The 13,964-nt window shown below is 42.7% G+C and overlaps 4 protein-coding genes across 4 annotated transcripts; 1 reads left to right on the top strand and 3 right to left on the bottom strand.

Annotated features, from left to right (window-relative positions):
* Positions 1 to 2,277: 2,277 nt before the first annotated feature.
* On the bottom strand, positions 2,278 to 4,242 carry F4817DRAFT_362748 (uncharacterized protein; the record flags this gene model as incomplete). The annotated part of the gene is made up of 5 exons (XM_049306564.1): positions 2,278 to 2,820; positions 2,935 to 3,635; positions 3,669 to 3,743; positions 3,795 to 3,983; positions 4,035 to 4,242. The coding sequence occupies 5 exons, from the start codon at positions 4,240 to 4,242 to the stop codon at positions 2,278 to 2,280; spliced, it is 1,716 nt and encodes a 571-aa protein (XP_049153580.1).
* A 1,504-nt stretch (positions 4,243 to 5,746) lies between these two features.
* On the bottom strand, positions 5,747 to 6,960 carry F4817DRAFT_354649 (uncharacterized protein). Its single transcript, XM_049305552.1, has 3 exons — positions 6,785 to 6,960; positions 6,330 to 6,724; positions 5,747 to 6,274 (listed from the first exon to the last, which is right to left on the bottom strand). The coding sequence occupies exons 1-3, from the start codon at positions 6,855 to 6,857 to the stop codon at positions 6,128 to 6,130; spliced, it is 615 nt and encodes a 204-aa protein (XP_049153579.1). The 5' UTR covers positions 6,858 to 6,960; the 3' UTR covers positions 5,747 to 6,127.
* A 529-nt stretch (positions 6,961 to 7,489) lies between these two features.
* F4817DRAFT_29730 (uncharacterized protein) lies at positions 7,490 to 13,010 on the top strand. The gene is made up of 2 exons (XM_049299751.1): positions 7,490 to 8,713; positions 8,764 to 13,010. Exons 1-2 carry the CDS (start codon positions 7,701 to 7,703, stop codon positions 12,575 to 12,577), a joined length of 4,827 nt encoding a protein of 1,608 aa, XP_049153578.1. The 5' UTR covers positions 7,490 to 7,700; the 3' UTR covers positions 12,578 to 13,010.
* On the bottom strand, positions 12,756 to 13,964 carry F4817DRAFT_29662 (Thioesterase/thiol ester dehydrase-isomerase). Its single transcript, XM_049299746.1, has 8 exons — positions 13,802 to 13,964; positions 13,710 to 13,750; positions 13,634 to 13,649; positions 13,510 to 13,575; positions 13,337 to 13,451; positions 13,212 to 13,277; positions 13,079 to 13,157; positions 12,756 to 13,010 (listed from the first exon to the last, which is right to left on the bottom strand). The coding sequence occupies exons 1-8, from the start codon at positions 13,838 to 13,840 to the stop codon at positions 12,935 to 12,937; spliced, it is 498 nt and encodes a 165-aa protein (XP_049153577.1). The 5' UTR covers positions 13,841 to 13,964; the 3' UTR covers positions 12,756 to 12,934.

Here is a 13,964-nt window from a genome sequence, read left to right as displayed (position 1 = left end):
CATGGCCCCCCCCCTTTCACGGTGTCATCCCCACACTATTACGTCCCTTTTTTTTTTTTTTTTTTTTTTTTTTGCCCCCCCCCCCTTTTTGGCCCCCACCTCCCATAACAAAATTTCGAGACAGATCAAAAGCTTGCGACTGTCCGTCGATGAAATTTTATATAATTTAATTAATTTAACATTAATAAATTTTTTTTTTTTTTATTTTTAATCCGTTTTTTTTATATTATAATATAATTGTTAATAAGTTTTAATTTATTATAATAATAATAAGTTTAAGTAAATTAAATATATGGTTAAATTTTTTATTATGTTAATTAAAGTTAATTAAAACTAATTAAAGTTAATTAAAGTTAATTAAAGTTAATTAATTAAAACGGTTAAAATAAAAGTTGTTTAATTAAAAACAAAGTTATTTTTAATCGAATTATTTAATTAAAAACGAAATTATTTTATTAAATTAATATAATTAACCGATTTTAACTTTATAATAAAGATTTTTAATAATTTTAATTTTTTTATTTAATATACCATTTTTTAAGTTATATTTTTTATTTTTATATTTATATTTGTTGTTATTATACACTTTAACATGGTTAATAATGTTTTATGGTTTTATCGGTTAAATATACGTAACAAGTTTATTAAACTTTAATAAAAATATTTATAAAATTGGTTATGTTTATAAAATTAGTTTTAATATTGTTAAAATTAATTGTATTTTTTATAAAGTTAATTTCGGTATTGTTTATAAGCTTGATTTTGGTATTATTAATTGTGGGATAAACTCCGGTGATATTTTAATTAATTATATTGTTTCCGGTGTTATTAATTATTTTATATTTATTTTATTTAATTATATTACTTGTATTTAAAGTAATTTAAATATTATTTTTAAATAAATAAATGTTTATTACCCGAATTATATTATTATTACGGTAATTTTGTTAAATAAAAATTTTATGAATTTTTTAACGTTAACAATTATTTTTAATTTTTTAAAAATGGTTTTTTTTTTATTAAAATATATTTTATAATATAAAAAATAATTTATTATTAGTTTTTAAAACAAAAAGTATACTTTTTAAAAGTATTTTATTTGTTATCCCGTAAAAAAATCTTTAAAATTATTTTATATATTTTTATCGCATTTATTATTGTGGTATTTAAAATAATATATAAAACTTTTTATATAATATATATTAATTTATTTTATTATTATTTTATTTAGTTTAAAATTGTTAAAGTTAAAATTAATGTTTAAATTAATATTTAAAATATTATTATTAATATATTTATTTTATATTAAAGTTATGTTAAATGGTTATAAATATAATAAAAATGTTATAAAATATGTAATAAACGCGAATTTTTTAACTTATTTAAAAACTTTAAAATTTTAAAATAATATAATAATTATTTAAACTATTATCTTTTTTTATTAAAAAAAGAAAAAAAACGTTTAACGTTTTTTTTTATAATTTTTTTTAACTTTATTAATTTATAATTTTATTTTTTAACCAATTATTAATTAATATAAATAAAACAAAGTATCCGTATAAATTAAATAATAAAAAAAAATAACGTAATAAATAAAAAAAAGAAAAAAAAATAATATAAAATAAAATTATCGCAATAATTGTTATTAACTTAATTAATTAATATTATATTAATTATAAATTGTATATATAAGTGTTATTTAAAAAAAATTGCCTTTTATGTAAAAAATAATCACATATTACCACATAATTATTTTTACGTAATAACATGTTTATAAATGTTTTTAAAAAAAATTTATTACCGGTTTTATTTATATTATAATATTATATATAAAAGAATTAAATAATTTAATATTTATTATTTATTTTAATTTAATTATATTATAAATTAATTTTAATAAATTAATTAAATTATATAATTATATATAAAATAATTATTTATTATAAATAATAATTTATTATTAAACGTTTTTTAAAAAAATTACCGGAAATATTAAAAAATATAAAAAATGTTTTTTTATATTAAAATTTATATATAATTATTATAAAATAACATAATTGTAAAACATAATTATGTAAATTTTTTATTTTTATATATATTATATAATTTAATATATTATTTTTTTATATATATATATTAAATTTAAAATCGTAATAAAGTTATAATTTTCAAATTATAATAAAAAAGTTTTCGTTTTTAAAATAATATTTGCTCGATTTTCACATTATTTAATATATTTAAAAAAGTAAAATTATGGTTAAATAACCATTACTTGACTTACACTACTTGTCCGTTTATCTTTAATGGTTTAAAAACCCAAAGGCTTAAAAGGGTCAAGATGATCGCAAAAACTAATACAGAAAGGGTGAGCGCTGTTGCCTTCCACGCAGGGCGTCGACGCATCTTGCCAACAATATTCCGACTGGTCAGTACGCGAGAATCCACGCTGTTCAGCTTCCTCCGAAGGCCGGCCTGATATTCGACATGTGTGTTTCTGCTAGTGAAACGACAACAGGACAATGAGATAGGGCCGGATTGGTCAACCTGGCTGTTGGAAGGGCTCGCTGCTTGGTCGATCGCAAAGATTTCCGTGTGCAAGAACGTCTCGACGCCGTCTTCCCACTTCGTCCCGTCCGCCCAGAAATCAATCAACTTCCTGCAGCCTTCGATGGCATTCCGTGCACCAATGATTGAGTTGAACGAATCTAGATTTTTGGGCACGGGTAGTGGGGCATCTTCGAGACCGTCGTAGTGAGCGTGTTGATCGCTGTTCTGCCCGGCATAGCAGTGAAAGTTGATGACGGCACCCCAGTCCCCCCACTGCGACGTTCGGTAGTCAGTAGATGCAATATTAAGCTAAGTGGATAGGTTTTTCGGGAGTATGCACTTTGAAATTCTTTAAAAAGGAAGAAAACGACTGCGAGATCTACTTACTGTTCCGGGCTTGAAGACCATGTAACCATCCTCATCACGACCGAGATAAGATTCGGGATTTCTTAGTCTGCGCTGAGTATGTCCAACTGCGTAAGAGTCCGTAATCATGTGTAGGCAGATGCCGAGCGCCCGCCATTGAATATTAGTCTGATAATAGTTGGGCGTATTAGCTAAGATAAGGTCGCGAAGTGAGCTTTGGCCCGTGGGCGTGGTACTGGAGTCGAACCACTCTCCCAGGGCCTGCTGAAGTTGATCCGTATCAGACACTCCCTGGTTGCCGCAGGCGAGCTTGTACATGACCGTGAGCCATTTGAGTATTTTTCTCTGGGTCTCTGCTGGCATTTCACCAACGGTGGCGCCCATGCCGTGAAGAAACTGGAGATCGCCAAAGTGAGAGCGTTGGATCATGCAAGAAGGAGGTCCATATTCGAAGTCTTCATACCACCTAAGACCGGTACTGAATTCATGGTTCTTTTTGGTATAGTCATCGAAAAGATAGCACGATGGGTCATCATTCCACACGGCACCGCGGAAATACTCCCATTGCTTATCATTTAAATTGTGATAGGTTGTCCCTTTAGGCAGCTTATTGGATAGAATGAAAGCAGCAATGCCAATTGTTTCGTGTACGGGCTTCTTGGTGACCAAAGGTGCGGCACCGTCAAATCCGATGTCGTACTCGGCCTTGAAGGAATCGCTTTCTTTTTGATATTTGATGTTGAGAATGTTCTCACGAGTGCCGCCAAGAAGAAGCTTGTGGTGCAGCTTGCCGTTGCTCTTCGATGCCGTAATTTTGACATCGACTTGCCCTATCCTATGTAAGTATTGCGATTCGAAGCGCTTGAACTTGGCTCTCATACCATAGAATGGGTGACCGGATTCCTTATACGGCAACACTTTCAGATCATATACATCAGGTTTGCTGGGTATCGCCTTCAAGTAGTTTGAGGACCAGGGTAGTTCCGGACAAGCGAACTCTAGCCTAAAGGTTGGAGGAGAACCTCCAGTGAGAACTTGATACTCTACCCATCCTTCCGAGCCTCCATAGACTTCAGCGAATCAGTACACAACTCTAAGCACTTTTCTTAAGTTGAACTCACTTTTGGGGTCTTTGAGCTGTATCTGCGGACTTGTATGGGCGTCGATTGTGTTGAGAGGCATACCCTCTGGCCATACGCCATATCGGCCGTTGATCCCAAAATCACTGAGGCCGAGATCTTCATCTGAAAGGTTGTTTATGGTAATATAGCACGAGAAGTCATTAAGATCTCCATCGCCCGCGGCGCCTTCAATATCATAGGAATCCATGTTGGTTGAAACTATGAGAAACAAGTGATTGAGAAGAGAGCATGGGAATGGTTTTGGGTCTCGTCCTGAGTATGGAAGTTATTTCGAGCGGAGCATCGGTTCTGCGGCCTTCTAGCTAGGGGAATTGTCCAAGGGGTTTTCCAACTAATCCCACAACATCCCGACTGCCTGTGAGGCTGGCTGAACTGGGTGTGGTTTTAGTCATGTCACAGTAAAATCCATTGCTATTTGGTATATCCGGTTTCTCCTCTCAATAGTAATGCCCTTCAAACGCAAATTGGATCATGGTGAGACATGGGGTCGCCGTGCACCCATGACCTGCCGGTTACTTTGTGAATGCTCGAGTGACGTATAATGCGTTAGGTAGTTTGAAGAAATGCCCAGCTACCTACTATCGCTGTGGCTGATCAGAATGAGGAAGTAGGATATGCAGAACTAGACGGCGGACCAGCGATCGTGAGGGTTTGGTTCCTCTTAGTCGCCGGTCAGCCCCCGTTCCAGACCGCTGGCGATTAGACCGGGATTTGTTTTTGACCGCTTCACTAACGGGTTTTGTTGGTATACTTCATTCCTTAAACTGGGAAAAACATGTTATATTGAATCAGGGCCCGAATGTGGCGTTAATATGGTCCCTAAGTCCACTGTATGTAAGAAACATGATGAGTTTTCGATCGGCCTGCATACCCGGCAGTACTGTCGATAACCCCACAGACGCAGAATAACGTCAGAACGGCTAGCGCAGTCTATGGATCACCTTTAACGCTATTCTCAACGGTCGTATCTGGCGAATCGGAGGTATTAGCTGACAGACGGCCTGCGGGTGGATTAACCCGGCTCATCCATCGTTCCATGGAACGGCCCATACCCCGATACCTCGCCTAAGGTTCCCGAGTGCCCGAGAGGTACTGTCTCAGGTCAGCTTCTACTAGGAAGTATAAAGGTAAGATCGTCTGTGCGCATGTGTGAGGCGTTTTTATCGAGTGCGTCTCTTACCCTTCGGGTAATGTATGATTGGGGCTGAAGCTGAACGAACGCCAGTTTGGACTCCCCTTTTTGAGGGAAATACGACCAAACCACATTTGTCGCTCCCTTTCTAACCGAATTCGTATAGAAGCTAGACTGTGCTTATGGAGTACCTAAACCTACTAGTAATAATTTAGTTGAAAATATTTAAGAGGTATTGCGAAGTAGTTGCTGAGTATATCATGTTTATAGTCACATCTAGATAATATAATGCTACACTCAATAAAATGTCGTGGTTGGATATTACCGCTTCTCTAGGGGACCTGGGCTACTATAGTGCGTCCATCACGAAATATTTTGGAGTAGATCGTAGTCGGCGATTTTAATCTTTGATCACATCCTTGGTCTCCCTCACAACCTAACTAGACCCATTTCCAATCCCACCCACGTTGTCATCCGTTTTAACCTTGTTTTCTGTCGCGAGTGTTGTTCTAGTCTCCCTTCAGTAATTCAAGCAGGTAGCCCCAAGATTTCGGAATAGCCGATATCCATGTTCGACAAACGTACCTTTGCTTCTCTTTTCGAGTCAAAGTACGTAAACACCTTGAGCACTGGATTTTCTTCTCTTTACCGGAAGTCTATCAGGAAACGTTGGTTTTATGAAAAGATCCCATACAGTGTCTTCAGTAACAGTCGAAATCTATAGAGTTATGAAGGTGACTAAATATGAGGCTTACGGGCTATCACGAATAAGGGGGACGACCCGAGAACTTTAAAGGTGAAAAAGATCATTCACTAATTGTTGGTAAATAATAAGAAACGCACTCTTGATTCTCAACTCATTCCCTAAGCCACTATCCATTATTTGCGTCTAGATGTGTACCTTCACTCATTCTTTCTACGGAATACGCATATTCCCAACCTAGATCTCAAGTTCCGGCACCTGTACATTTAATTTCACACTTTCTCTATCACCTGACCCAAATTCATCTTCAGCAAGGTCATCGGGGTCATCGGGGTCGTGGGGCTTTTTTCCCGGATCGCCCACCGCGCCGGGTGTGAAGACGAACTACAATTATATGATTTAGTTAAGTGGGCGAAATCTCAGCTGGGGGTATACTCACATATAGACTAGCATTGGCACCGTTGGACCACTCAACGTAAGTGTTTGGACAATGCGCCATGCTAGAGCAGACACTAGTACCAGGACTATAATCGTAGAGAGTGACATCCGAATTGGCCGGTCCTGTAGTCCACCGGCTATTGGTCGAACCCGAGTAGGCGGCGGTGGATGTATATGAAAGCCCCCACCAGCTTTGTTTGAAGTAACAAGTCCCGCTGGAGTCGACGGCAACCTTTCCCAGGTCTTGGCAAATAATTCCTTTGTCCGAGACCGTCATGGATGCAGCGGAACCCGTAAGTCGCATGCACCTGTCGCTTGAAGATCCAGGACTCCAGTTGACGATGTAAGGCTTGACTGGCTTCGTGTTCACCCAGACACATCCATGGATTTGGGCAGCTGTATAGAGATGTTAACAATCTCATTAGCATCCGGATGAGAAGAGGATATTCAACTAACCGCCTTTCTCTGCGGCTGCGAGGCCTCCAAAGGTTGCAAAAGCAAGAACAAAGCAGTCTGTTTTGCCACGCATTGTTAGATCGTGAGAAGAGAATCAAATAAAGCCTACAAGATTCGACAGGAGAAGATTTATTGCGGTCTAGACAGTTCAAACAGATAAGTAAGTAGAGAGTTCCGGAAATCCTCAAGCAGTTGGGAGGGACTCCTTAAATACCTAAGTTCTACGAGGAATGTCCCACGTGATTAACCATACGCCCATTCGTAATTGTGTTAGATCATAGTGAACCCCCTATATGTCTCACGCGGGGAGGTGGCTGACTCTAGAATCTGTTCAACAGAAAAGGGAACGGAATTAGGTATTAATCTAACCTTCCTAGGTATGTCTCGAGTTATTCTATACTCGATTAGCAAACGCGGGAGTGAACGTAGTATTTTACTTCATGCAGGATTCAATAATTCCCATCTAGTACCTACGCCTTGTGACCATTGGATGCAGGAGACGCCTTGCCCCCTGACTGTATACTTCCTCGGACCATCTCTTCTACGTCGATGATACCTACCTACTCAGGTTGCTTTCAATCTCCGCCCCGCCCCTCCAATCATATTCGAATCCAACGTGAACAAACCTGGCAGATACACAAACCCATGGCATAGGCAATCCGAAGATTTTTCAGCGAAAAGCAAGCCCGCTGCTGATCCACTCAAGTGGGCTTCATCTGCTGAAGTCTCTGCGGGCATTCGTGGAGTGCTTTGTAGATATCACATCGCCCATGATGATAAAGGTGTTGTGCTTTCCCTGGGTTCTTGAGTTTGGATTTAGGACTTACCACGCTTATATCGTTCATGAATTCATTGAAGGTCTACTACATATCAACTACTGCTACCTAAAGATTCTTCCGTTTCTGATAGAATCAAGATGGGTGACACAGGACAGTACCAAGGCTCACAAGCCTTCAGTCATATTGTGCCCCAAGAAAACGAGTCCGTAAACCCTAATACAGGGTCATTGAACTATACAGCACAGCTGCTACAACTTCGTGGCGTCAGACCCGGCATCGACTTGAGCCTGAACGTGTTTTACAGTTACGGCACGGTGGGGACTTTTGGCCTACCACATAATTGGAGTCTCGACCTTCCCTACGTTCTAGATGGCAAGAGTCTTACTGCCAATGGACATACCTATGCCATCGACTACGAATGGTCCGACGACAAGGACTATGCCTCTGGCCTGAAGTACATGAATAACCACGGTATCAAGTTTGAGAAAATTGTCCCTCCTCAGGATCTACCTTCTGGACTTCCTGGACAGTACGGCTACCAGCTTAGTCAGGTTGACGGGTCCAAGGTGTACTTTGATGTTGAAGGCAAGCCCTTACAGAACTCAGATATCTACGGTAATTTCATTTACTACAGCTATCTTCAAGGGTCCGATGGTGGCGTCGGTTCGCAGAACGTGCTACTGGACTTTGTCCAAGACTCCTGGGGACAACAGATTACCTTCGAATATCAGGAGTCTCAGCTGTGGGTAATCAAGCTTCCTACAGGCTCATACACAACAATCAACTTCTCGGAAGATGGCATCCTTACCATCCAGGACCCTGCAGACCTTACTACTTCCTTTGACTATCAGCCTTCCCCTGTAAATAGTAGCTCGAAGGTTCTGTCCATAATTACGTATCCCACTGGACTATCATCAAGATATGAGTGGGGTACTGTTAAATACCTGGACGCGAATGGATCCGCACAGTATATGCCCAAGGTCGATGAGCATTACCAAATGGACTCCGAGGATACGATATATAGTAACACCTCATACGACCTCGGAGGGTTCACCGGGGGTAGCACGTATACGGGTGCCGCCATCGGTCTCCAAATGGCTGGTGCTACCGACGCCCTGATGGATGGAGCGGGAAGGGCATTGTCCTACACGTAAGCATACGAGGCTCACAGCCTAAGAATTACCTACTAATTCTAAACAGATACGATGTGACCAAGACAAGTAACGACAAGGACGGGAACGGGGTAGCTAGGACAACTACATATTTCAACAACTACCACCTACCTATCCAACAAATCAAATATTCTCTTGACAACAAAGGCAATTTTGTAGAGGCCTACCAGACTGAATACGAATATGACATCCCGATAGACGAAAGAGCCCGAATTACCGCGTATAATTATCCGGTCGCCACAACAACCTCCAACAACACGAGCCCTACTGGGGACCCGGTTTGGCAGTGCCTTACACGGTCTAGTTCCGCATACAATGAATACGGTAACCTGCTTAGTAGAACCTCGGAGATCAATGTCTCTAATAGTGGTTTCATTAAGCAGACAACAACAACGAATGTTTATATGACAACATCTTGTAACATTCAGCTTGTAAGCAAATCTACCCAACGGGATGAGATCACTCAGTCCGAGGAGCAGACGGTGAATACAGCAACCGAAGATGGAAGAGCCGTGGCTTCTACTACATTCTCTTTCCTTCCTGGAGCCGGTCAGCAGCTCAAACCGTGGACCCGACACTCATATGGATATGACAGCCAGGGTAGAACCACCACGGATACTCTGGCCTGGGCACCGGACGCGTCGGTGCCCGATGGTAGCGTCAGCACAGTAACTAATACGATGGCCTACTCTTTTGACAGTGGCACGCTTACCCAAACCATCTACGACGCGGACAAAAATGCCACCGTCGTCAAATACGACATGCGCAAGTACGCAGGGCCGATGATAAGCAAGACCTTGCCTTTAGGCCAGACCGAAAGCTTCGACTATGACAATATCTGCAGGCTGATTAAACATACCGATGCATTGGGTTATGTCACTACGAATACCTACACAGTTGGACCAAATGGTGGTTCGGAAAGTGTGAAATCACCTGGAGGCTACGTCAAGCTTACGAAGTACGATGTCTTAGGACGCGAATGCGAAGTTCTTGACAATGGAGATCCAACTCAGCCAACTTCATCCGACGCCGCTAGGCTTCTGAGGCGTCAAGCGTACGACTTTCTTTCTCAAGTTAAGGAGTCAACGGACAATTTAGGTCTAGTGACTAAGTACGTTTACGACGCATTATCCCGTCCACGTAGTGTCACCGACCCAAAGCAAAACGTCTTGAGCTACCAATACGACGATGTGAACCTTGTAATCACCCAGGATCTCAACGGAGATATTCGTTCTGTTACTCAGCTGAACGGACGCACAGAGGCGCTCAAAGTCGTTACTTACCCGGATTCAAGTGACGATCTGGCTACGTATCTCCTCGAGACTGATACTGTATACGATGGGAATAAACGACCTATTAGCACAACGCTGATTCAGAAACCCAAGTCATCTGGAGATGGCATTACGCTTGAAGAGGCTGATATTGAATACGGCCCTCAGTCCCTCGTTTTCTCACGCACCATCACCGGCTCGGCCGCTGGGGGTAAGGATACTGTTAAACGGCAGTTCACTTACGATCTAATGGGCAACACGTATACGTGGCTCAAGGATACCACGTATGCTGATGGTAGGGAATACCAGGTCAGAGGCCCCATCAACATATATGATTGGAACAATCGACTTGCCGTGACCAGGAACCAGCTTGGGCAGAAAGAGTTGAACTACTACGATGCCAATGGCTGGCTTAGCAAAACTGTACGATACGACGGGTCTGAAGTGAATTTGACCTGCGATGATGTTGGACAGTTCATCACGACGACCTATCCTTCGAGCTCGATAGAGGTTGATTACGATTCTGACGGGCATATTACTCAAGTGAAAGACGGAGACGATATCATAAAGTATGGTATTACCTCGGACGGCACTCTAGAGAAAACCACCTATAGTGACGGTCTCACGCAAGTCAATACTCTCGATAAATACAGTCGACTTGTGACGCAAACAGACGTCTTTGGCGTGGCTCGGACAACCGAATACGGCTCGTTCGGAGAAGTATCTAGTCGGTCATGCAAAAAAGACAAATTAACCTACAACTATGGCACGGCTAACCATAGCAACGGTCAATGCATTGGTTTTAATCTTGTCGGCGGACGTTCTTATATCAATACGATCCGGTATGATGGTTTCAATCGCCTGAGCGGCACAACCGCCACGGATTCTAATGGCGAGACGCTTCTTGACTCTTCTTACACTATCGATGGGAAAGGGAAAGCCATAAATATTATAACCAGGTCAACTACTGCTCCGGAGTTGAACGTGGATCGCACTCTCGTCTACGATGGTCTCGGCCAAGTCACATTCGATAGCCGTCCTTCGGCAGGCCTCGGCGATACTGCGTATACGTACGACGGAAACTCCAACGTCCTTTCCACCACGGTTGATGGGAAGACAACTACAATGTCGTATAATGAAATCGACCAGCGTACAGATGCTGGATTCGTATACGATACACTAGGGCGGCTGGCCACCGATGACCAGGACCAGAAATACCAATTTGATGATCGGGACCGTTTGTTGTCGGTGCAGACGGGAGGCGCGGCATCAGATTTCGAGTATCGAGCGGACGACTACCTCGCCCGCCGTAAAGGTGTTTTAGACACGGTTGAAATGTACTACAACAGCGGCAAGGTTAACTCGCTGACTGTATCGAAAGAGAACAAATCAACTGAGAACACGAGCTTCTTCGGAGGATCCAAGGCTATTGTTGCAAGTTACACGGACGAGAAGGCGTCCGACTACTTCTTCGACTCTGTGAACTCCACAGCGCTGCTGGTAGGCGAGGATCACAATACATCCATCACCTATGATACCTATGGGAAGGCGAACCCCTCGTCCACCGTCGACACGCGGTCGAACTTCGGCTTCGGACAGGAATTCTGCGATGAGACGAGCGGACTGGTATATCTGCGCTCTAGATACTACAGTCCCAAGATCATGGGGTTCATCTCCATGGATCGCAACCACCAGGAGAACCGATACGCATATTGCGAGGGTGACCCCATCAATAATTTCGATCCCCTAGGGCAATCGTGGGAAACTGCCCTCGGGGTCACCGCCTTGGTTGTCGGGGCCGTCATCGGGGCCGTCGTCACCGCCGGCGTCGGCCTAGTTGTCGAAGCAAGTCTCGGCGCCGCCGTTGGTGCGTTCGGGCTTAGTGAAGTGGCCGCCGCCACAGCATCTTCCGTAATCGGAGTCGCTTCGGCCGCGATAGGGGGAGCAGTTGGCAATGTCGCCGGCGGCTATGTCAGCGCCGCCATCCAAGGCAATAACTACACTGGGATGGATGCCCTCGTCGACGCGCTGACGGGTGCCGCCGGTGGATCTCTTGGCAAGTGGACCGAGCCCGCAGCCCAAGCGTTTGCGGCCAGCGCTAGGTACGGCGAAAGGGCATTAACTCCGTTGGCGCAGCAGGCTCTGGCGAGCGGAATCACAGGAGCTGTCAACAATGGAACGCAGTCTATCGTTCGACCGATCCTTCTAGGCGAGCCCATAAGTCCGCTAAAGGTTGGTACTTCCATGCTTATGGGATTCGGCTTAGGCGTAACCAAGACGTATGCCTTGGATAAGGTGAAGGTGCAGTATCGCGAGACTTCGCCCCGTGTTCGGGCTGCAGCAAGGCAGTTCCTGGGGCGTGTGCGAGGAAAGATACAAGCTAGTAGGATGAAGAGCATTAGTATTTACGACAGCAGCGGGGTAGATCTTGTTGGCTTCAAGAGTCTTTCGGGGAGTAGCTCGGCTGTTGACGCCGAGGTTTCCACTCTGGCGAGTTCAGCGTTAAAATCTAGGCTTGGGACTTTGAGTCAGGAACATGAGGATCTTCCTCCGTTTATAACCGAACTTTGAGAGCCGGACGGTTACGATCTTTAATCTCCCAATGCAACAGGAGATCCGCTTGGATGTCGCTTAGACGACAAAGCAAAACGAAATCGAAGATCTCGTCAAGGAGGGCCTCCCCGCATGCTTCTAGGGAGAGCACTATTCTTGAAAGGGGCGAAGTGAAACGGAAAGGCGGCTTCTTTCCTTGAAACCTGACGAGCTGCGTGCAGAGAGGTGCTTCAGATAGATGAATTAAGATGTTTTTACACAGCCATTTAAACGTAGCTATGTTGCATTTATACGCTTAGCTACTCGAATCCGTCAAGAGGTAGTAGTGTAGTAAATATCGAACAAGTTTCCCGCTTTGAAAAGCAAGTATCAAATCTAAGCCTCTTCTATCTCTGCATTATCAGGGGGTGTAAATGGAGTTTCCTGGGCTTTCCAAGCTTGCGTTACATATCTAAAGAAGTTAGGAACTCCTCGTCTAGCAGATTATGAATAGGAGTTATCAAAGGAATGGCAACTTACTTTGTATGACTTCCCCTTGCGGCGAGTTCGCCTTTGGCATTCCTGAAAGTTACAGACGTATAAGCTAATGTCTTGCCCACTGCGAAAGGTATTAGTTCTAGTCTTGCCGCTTATATGGAATGATGTTTCTCACTCTTGTCGCAAACGGCGGTAGCGGTGATCTTGTCGCCAACTTTACCACCGCTGCTCAGGTAGGTAACTTGGAAAGTCAGCGTCACTTCGACTTATAGATGCGTCGCAACCCGGTTGTGAGCTCACCGTTTAGGTCTGTCGACACGCCTGTAGCGTAAAGCCCCATCGATGCGACGGCGAGGGAGCCTCCTAGGTCTACCATGCTAGCAATTGTGCCGCCGTGTATGATCTTCAGGCGGTTCTAGTCACAGAATATGAGTAGATCTTCAACGAACGTGAGTCTGGATGGCGTATCTTACTGTGTGGTCCTTAGTGATATCCAATTCGAAATCAACCTTCCCTGCAGCGGCGTTTGTAACTCTAAACTGTGATCGTTAACAGACTTAGACAAGTACCAGTTACTGCATATCGGATTAAACGTACGTGCGGCCCCAGTAGCCTAGTAGAAGAGGATCAGTAACGGTATGTGAAATATCGTGGGAGCATCGAATCGATTTACCTCGGCTCCAAGCCGGACTCGGCCATGAAAGATTTCAAGACCTAAACGGTCCCAATTAGTAGTAATTCTCGTATTAGATTCCGGATGCTAACCGATCTCACAAATCTCAGCGGGGGTAACTTTTGCGCCATCGTGAGATTTAAGGTATGGATTGTTCGGGAGATGAAAGTTAAGTTCCGGAGTCCGCGAGCCGAACTTGACAACCGCACCGTTGCTCACCGATACACGCCGAGGCTAATGCGGGATCCACGCAGG

Source organism: Daldinia loculata, assembly GCF_022478755.1.
Source record: "Daldinia loculata strain CBS 113971 unplaced genomic scaffold F4817scaffold_114, whole genome shotgun sequence".
Classification (NCBI taxonomy): domain Eukaryota; kingdom Fungi; phylum Ascomycota; class Sordariomycetes; order Xylariales; family Hypoxylaceae; genus Daldinia; species Daldinia loculata.
Note: the sequence above shows the minus strand (reverse complement) of the source record. Positions and strands in the feature narration are given on the sequence as shown.